This window comes from Scyliorhinus canicula, chromosome 25, assembly GCF_902713615.1.
Source record: "Scyliorhinus canicula chromosome 25, sScyCan1.1, whole genome shotgun sequence".
Lineage (NCBI taxonomy): Eukaryota > Metazoa > Chordata > Chondrichthyes > Carcharhiniformes > Scyliorhinidae > Scyliorhinus > Scyliorhinus canicula.
The window spans coordinates 6,733,272-6,750,371 of record NC_052170.1 but is presented as its reverse complement, the minus strand read 5'-3'; the positions used below and the strand labels follow the sequence as shown (position 1 = coordinate 6,750,371).

At 46.3% G+C, this 17,100-nt stretch overlaps 1 protein-coding gene across 1 annotated transcript in view; it reads left to right on the top strand.

Annotated features, from left to right (window-relative positions):
- The window catches only part of LOC119957049 (complement C3-like), a 173,245-nt gene that overhangs the window by 124,706 nt on the left and 31,439 nt on the right, over window positions 1–17,100 (top strand). The window contains exons 31-34 of the mRNA XM_038784655.1: window positions 3,152–3,211; window positions 5,585–5,675; window positions 5,964–6,015; window positions 14,390–14,477. Coding sequence (XP_038640583.1) covers window positions 3,152–3,211; window positions 5,585–5,675; window positions 5,964–6,015; window positions 14,390–14,477 — 291 coding nt within the window. The remainder of the gene's footprint in view (window positions 1–3,151; window positions 3,212–5,584; window positions 5,676–5,963; window positions 6,016–14,389; window positions 14,478–17,100) is intronic.

The window sequence follows — 17,100 nt, the reverse complement described above, 5'->3', positions numbered from 1 at the left end:
ATCCTTGCCGGCGGGGCTGGCTCCAGGGTCCGGAGGGGGTGCAATCTGGCCCCGGGGGGTGCCCCCACGGTGGCCTGGCCCGCGATCGGGGCCTACCGATCCGTGGGCAGGTCTGTGCCATGGGGGCACTCTTTCCCCTCCGCGTTGGCCATCAGCCTCCGCGTAGGCGACCCCCCCCCGCGCATGCGCGGGGTGATGTCAGCAGCCGCTGACTGAGTCCCTTCGACTCTGGCTGGCGTGGCGCCGACGGCCTTCCACTCCAGCCGGTGGGGCACCAACCACTCCGGGGCGGCCTAGCCCCTAAAGGTGCGGAGGATTCCACACCTTTGGGGCAGCCCGGCGCCGAAGTGGTTCACACCACTCCATCCCGCCGGGACCCCCCGCCCCGCCAGTATTGGAGAATCCAGCCCCATTTTATTCACTTCGATTCTCATAGCCACCCTGTCGCTTACTCCAATTACCATACTCACAAACCCGAAGCAGCCGTCCAATGCACACAAAATGTGGCAATGATATTGCAGTTTATTTGTTCCCATGACACAACATCTGTGGAGAGAGAAAGAGATCTGATGTTCCACGTCTGTGACCTTTCATCTGCTTAGTGTAATAACAAGCTTACATCTGTAAATGATCAGGAAGTGGTATTCCTTTGCTGATGGGTTGCTGTTTTTCCACCGAAGATGCCAATAATGTTGCTCTGTTTTGGTCCCAACAGCATCACCAATACTGTGGGTATTTCTGTTTATCTTGGTGAACCACAAGCCTTCCCTTATATCAATCACATGACCACACAACCAGTTGGTTAGTTCAAAAGATGGTTTATTTACATACACAAGAGTTATCTCAAAATGCAAACACAATATCTACTACGGGTTAAACTACACCTATCAGCTACAATAACCTATACTTAACTTCTGGGCAACTGGCACTGTGCGAATGGATAAGGCCTTTATCTGGATGTCACTTGGCTGGTTCGAAGAAAGTGACTCTGTCCCTGCTGGGCTCATCTGTCAAGTAGCGATCTTTGGTCTTGAACTTAGCTGGCTGTTCCTGCTGCAATTGGACTGGCACTGGTCGGATCCGAAAGAGACAGAACACATAGCTGTGTTCTCTTTTATCCCCTGGGATTTTGCGTTCTTTGGGGCGGTCCTTAATCTTGGACCCAATAGTTCGATAGGGCTGTGATCATTCTTCGATTTGGGCCAATAAAGGGGCGGGTGCCTTGGTAGCTGGGTGGGTCCTTAGCGGTAATTGACGTTGGCAGTTGTGCTTTCTGAGTAAGGGAGTGGTGCCGATCAGTCTGTGGCTGTACCGTTTGCTTGATTGAGTTATTTTGTCCTGGGAAAATGGGCCATTGAAATGCAAATGAGCGAGGCTATTGGTCAGGTCTGGTTACCTGTATTTTAGATACGCATAGGCTGTGTATCTGTCTGAGTCCTGGGTTGCCCATAATTCCCATGGTCCTTTGCAGGTGGCCATCTTCGATGGCTACAGATGACTTTACTAGTATTTAGATTCATTCACAATTCCTCCGTTGATGAAGCTCCCCAAACCAACATACACCAATAACAGCCAGGTTGGAGCTGATGAATGGATGATAAATATTTCTGCAAAAAGTGTGAGGCAATGAGCATCTCCAACAAGAAAAATCCCAGTATAGATCACTTGATCTCCCATGAAACCATTTTGGCTGCGTTCCCACTATCATTATCCTTAAGATGTATAATAACCTTATAATAATAATAATCTTTATTAGTGTCACAAGTAGGCTTACGTTAACACTGCAATGAAGTTACTGTGAAAATCTCCTAATCGTCAAATTCCTGCACCTGTTCGGGTACACTGAGGGAGAATTCAGAATGTCCAATTCACCTCACAAACACGTCTTTCGGATCTTGTGGGAGGAAACCGGAGCACCTGGAGGAAACCCACGTAGACATGGGGAGAACGTGCAGACTCCGCACAGACAGTGACCCAAGCTGGGAATTGAAACTGGATCCCTGGCGCTGTGAAGCTACTGAGCTACCGTGCAGCCCATAATTGTTGCAGTAATTCCCTGAAATAACTTTGACAGTAATTCCCAACCCTCTGACAGCCACCAGTGGGATGAATAAGAGCAGCAAGGCCACAGGAACACTGGCCGTAATTCTACGCAACGGGCGACGCCGTTGTGAAACCCGGAGAGTTTCACGACGGCGTCGGAGGCCGCACCTCGCCCCCTATTCTCCCCCCGGGGGGCTAGGAGCGGCGTTGCGGGGAACTCGGCCACCAGGAAAGACGCGGCCGGCGGCGCCTAATGACGTCAGCTGCGCATACGCAGGTTGTCCGGCGCCAACCCGCGCATGCACGGTTGCCGTCTTCCCCTCCGCTGCCCCGCAAGACGTGGCAGCTTGATCTTGCGGGGCAGCGGAGGGGATACAGTGCGTCTCTTGGAGACGCTGGCCCGACGATCGGTGGGCACCGATCGCGGGCCAGTCCCCTCCCAGTACGGCCGTGGTGCTCAATCCCCTCTCCGCCCCCCACAAGCCCCAAACTCACCTTTGGCGTGCTGTTCACGCCGGCAGCGACCAGGTGTGGTTGTTGCTGGCGTGAACGGGTCGGGAACGGCAGGCCGCTCGGCCCATCCGGGCCGGAGAATCGCGGGTCGCCGTAAAAAACGGTGACCCGCGATTCTCCGAGCGGCGTGGCGCAAATCCCGACACGCCATTTTGGGGGTGGGGTGGGAGAATTGCGGGGGGTGCCAGAGCGGCCCTCCCGCGATTCTACCACCCGGCCTGGGGAGCGGAGAATGGCGCCCCCCATTTCTCCAATGTTTCATGTCAAGTTGCACTCAATCCTTACATCCTTACTTGGGCACAGCATCTTTAGAACATCAGCACCTCAAGGGTTGCAGAAAAGTAAGAACCTGCCATTCTTTACCCGCTAAGCTTGTTACTCACAAACCAAAGAACAAAGAATGAAAATTACCAGACAACTATTCTCGACTTTTTGTTTTATTTCTAATTTTTGGAATCTAAAAAAAATGAAGCCATTCTCACATCATGAACCAAAGCTGTTGCAACATTTTATTTTGCAGTCTTTCCCTGGGTTTTGTTGTATTAAATTGCCATCATGTAAGGTAAATAGCTGATTTGCTCTCTCCATATTTCAGCTGAAAGATCATGAAAAATTTACAATAATTGCGAGTGGGTCCGGACGAGGAACAGTGAAGGTAAGTGTTGGTTCCAAGTGCTTATTGTTTGGGAGTACACTACTGCAGGCAGAATTTAATCCATCATCCACTGATCCCTTGAATTGTTTGAAATAGTTTATGGTCTCATTGGAACACAGCGATCTATGCATATTATTAGGTAAAATATTCTCTCTTTGGAGCGGACAGTAGCAGTTTGAGAGAAAATACTTTGAAGGGGCTTTTGGTCAAACTCCACTTTTGCTTTGTCCCACCCAAGCAGGTAGTGGTCCGTTAACTTGCTCAGAGTGGCATTTTCCGGCAGATGAAAGCAAATTCCTGCGGATGCTGGAATCTGAAACAAAAACAGAAAATACTGGACAATCTCAGCAGGTCTGACAGCGTCTGTGGAGAGGGAAGGGAGTGAACGCTTCGAGCCTGGATGACTCTTTGTCAAACTTCAGCAGATTGCCACTCTCAATGGACTTGCCACTCTCGATGGACTTGCCCACGCTGATAGTCCAAAGCCCCTTTCTCTGCCAACCTTCCTCAGTCAGGCTGGGTGAGACAGGAGCAGCAAAGCTTCTGCCCATGGCTACACCAGCGAGGAGTATCTGAGGTGCAGGGAGTTAATGAATCCCCCCCTTTTTTGGCAGTAACTTCTTTGAGGACTTGCTTGCAGTTCCCACTACTCAATTCTGGTGCTGCTGGGTCTTCCAGAGCTGCCGGCCAATCTCCGAGAGGCAGAAGGCTTGCCTAGCCCTTCCTCAGCATGCCATTGCTGTGGGGAAAACTCCTTTTGAGTCCTTTGGCTGCTGGCCAATTCTGGTAGGACATGGGGCTGAGCAATATTGGTATGTGTGGCTTTGTGTAATATTAGTGTGTGACTTCGAGCAATATTGGTGTGTGACTTGGGGAAACTTCCAAAAGATAATAGCCAAGATCATCCGGCAGAGCAATGTTGTGTGCATTGCTGCTACTCGTGAATTTGTGCACCCTGACAGAACTGTGCGTTTTTTGATGGGTCTCCCGATGCTGGCAGCAACAGAAATGGGCTAGCATAACATCTCCAGGTACGTCCAGTAAGCAAAGGTAGGAGAGGACCTGCCTCCCGTTTACAGCACTAGTTGCCAAGTTCAGGTAACTTATTGTAGGTCTCAAGTCTTAAAAGTGATTGTGGGTTACTGGATGGAGCACTAAATAAGTGGGTGGATTGGTGAGTGAGTGGGTGGGTAGGTGAGTGAGTGGGTAGATCGGTGAGTGAATGAACAGTCTCGTCAGGTGGGCATTTGGACCTGGTTGGAGGGGGACGGGGGTCAGTTGGGTCCAGGGGTGGTGGATTTGGGAAGATATTAGGCGGTGCGGTTGGGAGGAATGTGTTTAGTCAGAAGGTACTTAGGTTGGGGATGCAGTCGGGTTGGGTAGTCTGGGTGGGGTAGTTGTGTGGGTTATTGGTTTCAAGAGCTAGTCAGAGGACTAGTTGTGTCAGGGGCTAGTCAGGTTGGTGAGGGTGATTGGGTGGGCAATTGGGTTGGGTCACTGAGGTAGTCAGGAGGGGACTGATGGGCGAAGACTTGGGAGGGAAGGGTCGATTGCGATGCTCAGTTCTGTTACACTGGCTAACCTCTGAGTCAGACTAGATTTTAACCATATTCTGGGTATTTATCCAGGTAAATCCTGAATATTTGATGTAGGCTGTGACCTACCGGCTATTCACACTGAAGGGATATTCCGGTCCCACGCCGGTGCGTATGTTTCCCAGGGATGAGGGGTGCAGCACTGGGAAATCCCATTGACAATGGCGGGTTTGGTAAATTCCGTTGGCGGGCCGCCTCCACCGTAAGAAAAATACACGGCATGTTGGTCGGTAAATCCCGCCCATAAAAAATAGGAACAGGAGGAGGCCATTCAGCTCTTCGAGCCTATTCCGCCATTCAATATGATCATGGCTGATCTTCCAACTCAGTAACGTGTTCCCACTTTCTCCCCATATCCTTTGATTCCTTTATCTCCGAGCTATATCTAATTCCTTGAAAATATACAATGTTTTGACCCCAACTACTTCCTGTGGTAGCAAATTCCACAGGTTACCACTCCCTGGGCTGAAGAACGTATTCCTCATCTTCGTCCTAACAGGTTTACGCTATATCCATTGACTTTGACCCTTGGTTCTTGACACCCCCACCATCGGAACCAACCCAGTCCTCCGATCCTGAGCTTAGTATCGGAGTTATTTATGAAGGGTCCCCAGCAATATTAGCCAGCCCATCAGAAGATTAAACTTCCCGGCATGTCAGAATTCCTCCAAGGTCCCAACATGCAACACAGACTGTACTGCTCTGGAAATCGTAATGTTTGTCAAATATTGTTGTCTGTTTTCGATAAATGACCACTATTTGTGCTTTTACTATCCAGGTTCTAACTACTTATTATGTTCCGTTTACTGAAGAAGTGAAAAAATGCCAGAAATTTGATTTACGAGTAACCGTGGAAGAGGTGCCTGAAGGTGAGCTCCACATGAATCATTCCAAGACCATTATTTCTCATATCTGATTATGGCACAGCCCATTTTGCAAAACAACCAGCTACCAAAATCATTCTTGCATTTCTTTGACATCCATCAAGGTAGGATATTTTGAATCGGGGAATTACCCCTATACTTCAGTGATGGCCTTTGGTCATGAAAGGACCAATATAATTGCAATTTAGTTTTCCTTTATCCACATTTGACTATAGAATTGTGAATTAAAATGTTCACAATAGCAGTAACTAGCCTTGTTTTGCATTGCTACAGCTTCACGACCCCAAAATGCTGAAAATTCTCTGATGCTAAAAATCTACACGCGGTAAGAAGTTCATATTCAATCTTCTAAAATTACATTTGTTACCTGATATTATTGAGGAAATTGACTTGACAGTTGCTGAAAAATAATGTAATTAACACACATATTTGAAACCCAGAATTAATATTGGCTCAGTCTTTTTGTATTGTCAACTTAATTATTTCTGATAAAGTCAGCAGTTAGTTGTCAAAACATAAACATTACGAATATCTAATGGGGAGCAAACTCTCTCCGCTGAACCATCACCTCTATCTCAGGGACTTCTTTGTCATTAAGATTGAGGTCCTCCATTAATCTAGCTCAACTAATTTCCTTTCCTGCTCCTTGCTCATCAAGACAATCTTTCCACAGTTCTAAGCCTGAAATCTCTCCAGTTTCTCTTTTATCTCACTTAATGCCCTACGTTAAACTTGCCTGTTAGTTCCATATTCTGCCCCCTTACGCCCTTCTTATTAATCTGCTGACCATCCAACTCACATTCTTCATTCCTATGCTAGCTGACATAGAACATAGAACAGTACAGCACAGACCAGGCCCTGCAGCCCTCAATGTTGTGCCGAGCATTGTCCAAAACCAAGATCAAGCTATCCCACTCCCTATCATTCTGGTGTGCTCCATGTGCCTATCCAATAACCGCTTGAAAGTTCCTAAAGTGTCCGACTCCACTATCACAGCAGGCAGTCCATTCCACACCATAATCACTCTCTGAGTAAAGAACCTACCTCGGACATCCCTCCTATATCTCCCACCCTGAACCTTATAGTTATGCCCCCTTGTAACAGCTACATCCACCCGAGGAAATAGCCTCTGAACGTCCACTCTATCTATTCCCCATATCATCTTATAAACCTCTATTAAGTCGCCTCTCATCCTCCTCCGCTCCATGAGAAAATAAGAAAAGCCCTAGCTCCCTCAACCTTTCCTCATAAGACATATCCTGCAAACCGGGCAGCATCCTGGTAAATCTCCTTTGCAGCCTTTCCAATGCTTCCATATCCTTCCTATAATGAGGTGACCAGAACTGCACACAATACTCCAAATGTGGTCTCACCAGGGTCATGTATACTTGCAGCATAACCCCGCGGCTCTTAAACTCAAGCCCCCTGTTAATAAACGCTAACACACTATAAGCCTTCTTCATGGCTCAGAAGAAGTGACAACCTTCAGGGTTCTGTGGACATGAACCCCAATATCTCTCTGTTCCTCCACATTCCTCAGAACCCTTCAGTTGACCCTGTAATCCATATTCAAATTTTTTCTACCAAAATGAATCACCTCGCACTTATCAGGATTAAACTCCATCTGCCATTTTTCGGCCCAGCTCTGCATCCTATCAATGCCTCTTTGCAGCCTACAACAGCCCTCCACCTCATCCACTACTCCACCAATCTTGGTGTCATCAGCAAATTTACTGACCCACCCTTCAGCCCCCTCCTCCAAGTCATTGATGAAAGTCACAAATAGCAGAGGACCCAGCACTGATTCCTGTGGTACACCGCTGATAACTGGTCTCCAGTCTGAAAATGTCCCATCCACCACCACCCTCTGTCTTCTTTGTGATAGCCAGTTACTTATCCAATTGGCCAAATTTCCCTCCATCCCACACCTCCTTACTTTCTTCATGAGCCGACCATGGGGAACCTTATCAAACGCCTTACTAAAATCCATGTATACGACATCAACTGCTCTACCTTCATCTACACACTTAGTTACCTCCTTAAAGAATTCAGTCAAATTTGTGAGGCAAGACTTACCCTTCATGAATCTGTGTTGACTATCCCGGATTAAGCTGCATCTTTCCAAATGGTCATAAATCCTATACTTCAGGACCTTTTCCATTAACTTACCGACCACCGAAGTAAGACTAACTGGCCTATAATTACCAGGGTCATTCCTATTCCCTTTCTTGAACAGAGGAACAACATTCGCCACTTTCCAGTCCTCTGGCACAAACCCCGTGGACAGTGAGGACCCAAAGATCAAAGCCAAAGGCTCTGCAATCTCATCCCTTGCCTCCCAAAGAATCCTTGGATATATCCCATCTGGCCCAGGTCGACCCTCAGGTTTTTCAAAATTGCTAATACATCCTTCCTCAGAACATCTACCTCCTCCAGCGTACCCGCCTGTATCACACTCTCATCCTCAAAAACATGGCCCCTCTCCTTGGTGAACACCGAAGAAAAGTATTCATTCAACACCTCTCCTATTTCTTCTGATTCCATGCACAAGTTCCCACTACTGTCCTTGACTGGCCCTACCCTCACCCTGGTCATTCTTTTATTTCTCACATAAGAGTAAAAAGCCTTGGGGTTTTCCTTGATCCGACCCGCCAAAGACTTCTCGTGCCCCCTCCTACCTCTCCTAAGCCCTTTTTTTTTAGCTCATTCCTTGCTACCTTGTAACCCTAAAGCGACCCAACTGAACCTTGTATTCTCATCCTTACCTACTCTTCCTTTTTCCTCTTGACAAGACATTCAACCTCTTTTGTGAACCATGGTTCCCTCACACGGCCATTTCCTCCCTGCCTGACAGGGACATACCTATCAAGGACACAGTATTTGTTCCTTGAACAAGCTCCACTTTTCATTTGTGCCTTTCTCTGACAGTTTCTGTTCCCATCTTATGCTCCCTAATTCTTGCCTAATTGCATCATAATTATCCCTCCCCCAATTATAAACCTTGCCCTGCCGTATGGCCCTATCCTTCTCCATTGCAGTAGTGAAAGATACCGAATTGTGGTCACTATCTTCAAAGTACTCTCCCACAAACAAATCTAACACTTGGCACGGTTCATTACCCAGTACCAAATCCAATGTGGCTCCCCTTCTTGTTGGCCTATCCACATATTGTGCCAGGAAACCCTCCTGCACACACTGTACAAAAACTGCCCCATCCAAACTGTTCGACCTATAGAGGTTCCAATCAATATTTGGAAAGTTAAAGTCATCCATGACAACTACCCTGAGACCTTTACAGCAAAATATAGATGGATTGGAGAGTCGGGCAGAGAAATGGCAGATGGAGTTCAATCCAGGCAAATGCGAGGTGATGCATTTTGGAAGATCTAACTCAAGAGCAGACTATATGGTCAATGGAAGAGTCCTGGGGAAAATTGATGTACAGAGAGATCTAGGAGTTCAGGTCCATTGTACCCTGAAGGTGGCAACGCAGGTTGATAGAATGGTCAAGAAGGCATACAGCATGCTTGCCTTCTTCGGACGGGGTATTGAGTACAAGAGTCGGCAGGTCATGTTACAGTTGTATCGGACTTTGGTTAGGCCACATTTGGAATACTGCGTGCAGTTCTGGTCGCCACATTACCAGAAGGATGTGGATGCTTTAGAGAGGGTGCAGAGGAGGTTCACCAGGATGTTGCCTGGTACGGAGGGTGCTAGCTATGAAGAGAGGTTGAGTAGATTATAATTGTTTTCATTGGAAAGACGGAGGTTGAGTGAGACTTGACTGAGGTATACAAAATTATGAGAGGTATGGACAAGGTGGATAGCTACAAGCTTTTTGCAAGAGTGGGGGTGTCAATTACAAGGGGTCACGATTTCAAGGTGAGAGGGGAAAAGTCTAAGGGAGATGTGCGTGGGAAGTTTTTTACGCAGAGGGTGGTGGGTGCCTGGAATGCTTTACCAGCGGAGGTAGTAGAGGCAGGTACGATAGCATCATTTAAGATGCATCTGGACAGATATATGAACGGGTGGGGAACAGAGAGAAGTAGACTGTGGAAAATAGGCAACAGCTTTAGATAAAGGATCTGGATCGGCGCAGGCTGGGAGGGCCGAAGGGCCTGTTCCTGTGCTGTAATTTTCTTTATTCTTTGTTCTACCCCTACACCTATCCATAATCTTTTTTGCAATTTCTTCCTACACATCTCTTTACAATTTGGAGGCCTATAGAAAACTCCTAACTATGTGACCGCTCCTTTCCCGTTACTAACTTCAGCCCATATTACCTCAGTAGGCAGATCCCCTTCGAACTGCCTTTCTACAGCTGTTAAACTATCCTTAATTAACAATGCTACTCCTTCACCTCTTTTGCCACCTTCCCTACTCTTACTGAAACATCTGTACCCTGGAACTTCCAACAACCATTCCTGCCCCTGTTCTAACCATGTCTCCGTAATGGCCACAGCATCGTCGTCCCAAGTACCAATCCATTCTCCATCCTACCTTCTTCCGGATGCTCCTCGCATTGAAGTAGACACACTTCAACCCACCTTTCTGTCTGCCAGTACACTCCTACGACCTTGATACCCTCCTCAGTACCTCATTACTCTCAACACTGGCTTTTGGACTACAGCTCATTTTCCCAGCCCCCTGACAAATTAGTTTAAACCCCCTGAAGAGCCGTAGCAAATCTCTCCCCCCCCCCCCCCCCCCCCCAAAGATATTAGTTCCCCTCAGGTGCAAGCCGTCCTGTCTGTACAGGTCGCACCTTCCCCAGAATGTGCTCCAATTATCCAGGTAACTGAAACCCTCCCTCCTACACCATCCCTGCAGCCACGTGTTTATCTGCACTCTCTTCCTGTTCCTCACCTCACTAGCACGTGGCACTGGCAACAAACCAGAGATGACAACATGGTTTGTCCTGGCTCTCAGCTTCCACCCCAGCTCCCTAAATTCCTATTTTAAATCCCCGTCCCTTCTCTTACCTATGTCATTGATACCGATGTGCACCACGACTTGTGACTGTTCCCCCTCCCCCTTAAGGATTCTGAAAACACGGTCTAAGACGTCACGGACCCTGGCACCTGGGAGGCAAGATACCATCCGTGAGTCTCTTTCGCTGCCACAGAACCGTCTATCAGTCCCTCTAACTATCGAGTCCCCAATAACTATTGCTCTCCTGCTCTCCCTCCTTCCCTTCTGAGCCACAGGGACGGACTCAGTGCTGGAGATCCGTTCACCGTGGCTTCCCCCTGGTAGGTTGTCGTCCTCAACAGTATGCAAAACGGTATACTTGTTACTGAGGGGAATAACCACAGAGGATCCCTGCACTGACTGCTTCCTCCCAGCCCCTCTCACTGTCACCCATCTATTTTGATTCTTCGGAGTAACTACATCCCTGAAACTACTATCTATGACCACCTCTGCCTCCAGAATGATCCGAAGTTCATCCAGCTCCAGCTGCAGTTCTATAACGCGGTTTTTGAGGAGCTAGAGATGGGTGCACTTCCCACAGGTATTGTAAATGGGTTCCCACTCTTCAAGTTCGAGCCCTCTTCAATTTAAATCTGACATTATCACCACCTTCAAAACAATTACCCTTAACTACTTTACAAACTACCAGCCCATCTCCAAATGTTGAGTTACCATCCTTATGAAAGCTGGATGTATCTTGGCTGCAACTACTGTTTGGAAAGAGTTAAAATTCCCTCGTACATAAGTTGGAATTGTGTTTTAGTTGTTTAATAGGTTGCACATATTGTTTAATAGACAGCACCAATATACAAAGGGGATACAGGTAACACTGTTTTGTTGTTGGAGAAGTGATTACTGAACACATTAAACTTGGAGTTGAATAAGTCGAGACTTGTTTCCTAGTTCTTATTAAACGGTTACCTTGAGCTTAACAACTACATGAGCACAATTGTATGTTCCCCTGCCAGCAATTTGTAGATTGGGTTGGATGTGTCAGTGATTGTAAAATTTCTCAGCCAGCCTTCTCACCAGATTCCAAGCCACTCTGACCTCTCGGATGGCCTGCCTGCCCTTGCATCAATTGAGGCCCTTAAGTGTCCAATTAATGACCACTTCAGGGCTCTCACTTCCTCATTTTCTCTGCAGAAAGCATTTTGCTGCTTTTAATGTGGTCAAGAGCTGTCAAGCATAGCCCGATGTTTATAAACACTGCGATTAGTTTCATGGCGGGGCACTTGAGATCCATTCAAGCATGAAGGGAAATGAAATTAAATAATCCAGAGAGCTGGTGGTGTGGTAGCTCTCAAGCACAGCCTACTACAAGCAATTTCCCATTGATGTGAATTAAAACCTTGCAGATGAAAGATCAGAGGGAGTTTAAGCCCTGGAGATGTGGTATTCGCTTTCTTGGAATTGATAGCTGTAGCTTTCTCTGCCTGAGGCAGCAGTTGTAGGGCACAAGTGAGTTTGAAAGCAGTGATTTATTTTCACTGTTTCTGTCTAGATTGCTCTCTGGCTTCCAGGCAGGCCTCTCTATTGGGGGAGGGTAGGTGGGGAGCTCTGTTATGGGAGGGGGGTGTGGTCTCAAATAGGGGTCTCTGTTATAGGGGGTCTATGAGGGGGTTGTGTCATCTTGTATTGTGGGGGAAACCTCTGGTGGGGGGCTTTGTTATGGGGGTCTCTGGTGCGGCGTGAGTGAGAGTGGCACCAGGCCACCCTCGTATTGTGCGGCAGGGTTGACCCAGCAAATCCCATTATGGGGCAGTGGATAGGATTGCGTTGCGGGTACAGAGGGGGACCAGCCACCGGTCCTCACCATCGGGCCGCCCACTAAAAATGGTGGCCCAACAGCGGACTTTGCGTCGGAATCCCTTGCAATCTCCGCTGTGCATAAATTTGTATAACAATAGATAGTGAATCTGCGTGTCACTCTCAGAGTGACCCCAAATCAGAGGTGATTCATCCCCGGCGGGAGAAAATAGAATTCAATCCGTTATGTTTAACCATTCTGTGATGATATGCACGAGCAGTTATATTAATGCTAACAATATATGACCTTCAACCAGCAGGTGATAGAATAGAACAACCATGTGACTCTGCTACCTTGGGGATTCTGGAGATTGGTGTTGAAGTGGATAGCCACAGTTCTAGTAGCTCTTGGGATAATTTAACAGTAATAGTTGAATAGTCAGTAGTTCTCTATTGTTTATCTTTGTTATTTAACCAACGTTATGTAACAATTCTCTAGTATATCATTCCTACCGGACTAGCACCAGAATGTAACGCATTCGAGCCTCCAGACCTTATTGAGAAACTGAGCAAACCCTTTCAATGATGGCATTCACCAACTTTAAGTAATTGTTATTAAAGAAATAATATTACCAAAAGGAGAGTTTTAGATGTTCCACAATTTGCATGTTTCTCTCAATAAGAGCTTACAAAGTCCAATGACTTATATGTTCTTTGAGGAAGTAACAAGGAAGTTAGACAAAGAAGAACCAGTGGAAGAGATTTATTTAGATTTCCAGAAGGCCTTTGACAAGGTGCCGCATAGGAGACTGCAAAAAAAGTTAAAAGCCCATGGTGTTATGGGTAAGATCTTGGCATGGATAGAGGATTGGCTGACTGGCAGAAGGCAGAGAGTGGGGATAAAGGGGTCTTTTTCACGATGGCAGCTGGTGAGTAGTGGTGTGCCTCAGGGGTCTGTGCTGGGACCACAACTTTTCACAATATACATTAATGATCTGGAAGAAGGAACTAAAGGCACTGTTGCTAAGTTTGCAGATAATACAAAGATCTGTAGAGAGACAGGTAGTATTGAGGAAGCAAGGGGGCTGCAGAAGTTTTTGGGCAAGCTAGGAGAGTGGGCAATGAAGTGGCAGATGGAATACAATGTGGAAAAGAGTGAGGTTATGCACTTTGGAAGAAAGAATGGAGGTATAGACTGTTTTCAAAATGGGGAAATGCTTAGGAAATCAGAAGCACAAAGAGACTTGGGAGTCCTTGTTCATGATTCTCTTAAGATTAACATGCAGATTCAGTCAACAGTTAAGAAGGCAAATGAAATGTTAGCATTCATGTCGAGAGGGCTAGAATAGAGGACCAGGGATGTACTTCTGAGGCTATATAAGGCTCTGGTCAGACCCCATTTGTGATATTGTGAGCAGTTTGGGCCCCGTATCTAAGGAAGGATGTGCTGGCCTTGGAAAGGGTCCAGAGGAGATTCACAAGAATGTTCCTGGAATGAAGAACTTGTCGTATGAGGAATGGTTGTGGTCTCTGGGTCTGTACTTGGAGTTTAGAAGGATGAGGGGGAATCTTGTTGAAACTCATGCAAGGCCTGAATAGAGTGGACATGGAGAAGATGTTTCCACTTGTAGGAAAAACTAGAAGCAGAGGACACAATCTCAGACTAAAGGAACAATGCTTTAAAACAGAGATGAGGAGGAATTTCTTCAGCCAGAGGGTGGTGAATTTGTGGAATTCTTTGCCGCAGAAGGCTGTGGCCAAATCATTCTGTCTTTAAGACAGAAATAGATAGGTTCTTGATTAATAAGGGGATCAGGGGTTATGGGAGAAAGCAGGAGAATGGGGATGAGAAAACATTAGCCATGATTGAATGGCGGAGCAGGCTCGATGGGCCGAGAGGCCTAATTCTTCTCCTATGTCTTATGGTCTTATGTTTTACTCATTTTCTAAGTAAATTTCTAATATCTTGCTCTTTCGAGGTACCTTGGCGATACCGATTCCACAATGGCCATTGTAGATATTACAATGCCGACAGGATTTTCTCCAGATATAAAAGATCTGAATTTGGTAAGACATCTTTATTATTTAATAAGAACAGCTTACATTTATAGCGAAACCAAGATCACGTCAAAAGTTAAAATGTAAGGCACTACATCAGAACACAGGAGGCAAGCTGTTTTAACGGCACGTATAGAGACAAAATGTTTTGATCTAATAGCCATTACTGATGAAATGAAAATTGAAAATGAAAATCGCTTATTGTCACGAGTAGGCTTCAATGAAGTTACTGTGAAAAGCCCCTAGTCGCCACATTCCGGCGCCTGCCCGGGAAGGCTGGTACGGGAATCAAACCGTGCTGCTGGCCTGCTTGGTCTGCTTTAAAAGCCAGCGATTTAGCCAAGTGAGCTAAACCAGCCCCTGAATGAAGTTACTGTGAAAAGCCCCTAGTCACCACATTCCGGCACCTGTTCGAGGGGGCTGCTACGGGAATTGAACCGTGCTGCTGGTGTGCCTTGGTCTGCTTTAAAAACCAGCTATTTAGCCCTGTGCTAAACCAGCCGCTAAATGCAAATGACTTATTATCACAAGTAGGCTTCAAATGAAGTTACTGTGAAAAGCCCCTAGTTGCCACATTCCGGTGCCTGTTCGGGGAGGCTGGTACGGGGATTGAACCGTGCTGCTGGCCTGCCTTGGCCTGCTTTCAAAGCCAGCGATTTAGCCCTGTGCTAAACCAGCCCCGTGGGCTGTGAGTGAGTATCTTGTGGAGGTGATGGCGGCTTGGCCACAGGCTGGAGAACTACATCTTGCATCACTCAGGTACTTAACAGGCCAGCTGAGGCCCTTAAAGCCAGGGACGCTAGACAGATGCTGACCAATCAGAGGCCAGCTCTTCTGTACTCAGCAATGCCCTCAGAGTGGCGGTAGCTGCAGCCTGTTCAATACCAACACCTGGATCACAAAGGGACTTAGTCAAAGTGCTTGATGGTGGTTTGCAATATGTATATTAGGCAATGGAAAAGCGAGGTGGGATAACCGTGGTAATAATAGATGAGCTCAAGGCAGCGGTGAGAAACGATCTAATCACAGAAAATTGGGATGTGGAATCGATGTGGATGGAGCTAAGAGATAAGGTAGGACAAAGATTAGTGGGAGTAGCTATAATCTCCCTCACAGTAATCATAAGCGCAGGATGGAGTATAAGTCATGGATTATAACAATGTTAATGTCATGAAAATCAGGACTTTAATTTTCATGTAATCTGGGCAAACCGGACCGGCAATAGTAGCTTGGGAGGACAAGCTCATGGAGTGCATGTGAGAAGTGAATGGGGAAAGTGTAAAATTATCTACTGTGGTAGGAAGTGAGGAATAGCAGAATATATTTTTATTTTAAGTGACAGATTGGCAAATGTTGGCTGTCAAAGGGATTTAGGTGCTTTTTGCATAAATCACAGAGTATTAATATATGGGTACAGCACAAAATTAGGAAGGAAAAGGAGAATTTGGCCTCCATTGCAAAGAGTTTGATGTATGAGAATAAGAGAGTTTTGTGGAAAATGCACAAGGTTTTTATGGAACCAAACAGTACTGTATACAGTTGGGTCCCCTTAAGGAAGGAAGGGCATATTTGCCTGAGAGTGCAACAAAGCTCCACTAAAATAATAGAACCTCTGCTCCTAGACTCTCCCATAAGGGGAAACAGCCTCTCAACATCTACCCTGTTAATCCCCCTGAGAATCCGATATGACTCAATAAGGTCACCTCTCATTCTTCTGAACACCAATGTGTTCAGGCCCAACCTACTCAACCTCTCCTCATAAGAAAATCCCTCCATAACCGGGGATCAACCTAGTGACCCTTCTCTGGACAGCCTCCAATACCAGTATATCTTTCCTTGGGTAAGGGGACCAAAACTGTTCACAGTATTGTAGGTGTGGTCTGACTAGTACTGTGTATAGTTTTAGCAAGACTACGGAATTTCTTTACTCTGATGGATGTGAATATTTGGAATTCTCTACCTGATAAAGAAATCAAAGGACATGAAGATAATGAAGGAAAGTAGAGTTGATAGAAGTTCATGATCATACTGAATGGCCTAACAGACCAGAGGGACTGTAAGACCTGCCTTTGCTCTTGATTCTTTTATTTGTAACCTTATCATGTTTGTGAAATATCTCAAGGTGCCTCCCTTAACTGCATCATCTTGAAATAATATGAAGTTATGTGCAACTAACCATTTGTACACAGCCGGATCTCTCACAACCAACATGATGAATGACCAATCATTCTGTATTAAGAACATAAGTGGAAGGCTAATGTAGACCATATGACCCTTTAAACCTGCCCCAGCAATCAATAAGAGCCTCAACTCCTTCTCCTCACAGCGATCCCAATATCCCTTAATTCCCTTAGCACGCAAAACTGTAGGCAGATAAGAATGGTGTTGATTGAGATAGGAATGTGCATTTGAATGTGGCAGCCAGTGTATGATAGGGAAAGCATTTTCAGTTCTGACTGAATCCAGTTTGACTATTCTGTTGGAGATCACTGATCATAAGAATCTCTATGCCCTCTCTAGGGGCAGGAGCGAGCACCCATCTCATTAGAACAGAGCAGTGGTATGCCAACAGTTTCATCTCTTGAACATCCAATTCTAATGATATAAACTTCAAATGATCACAGCATATTTT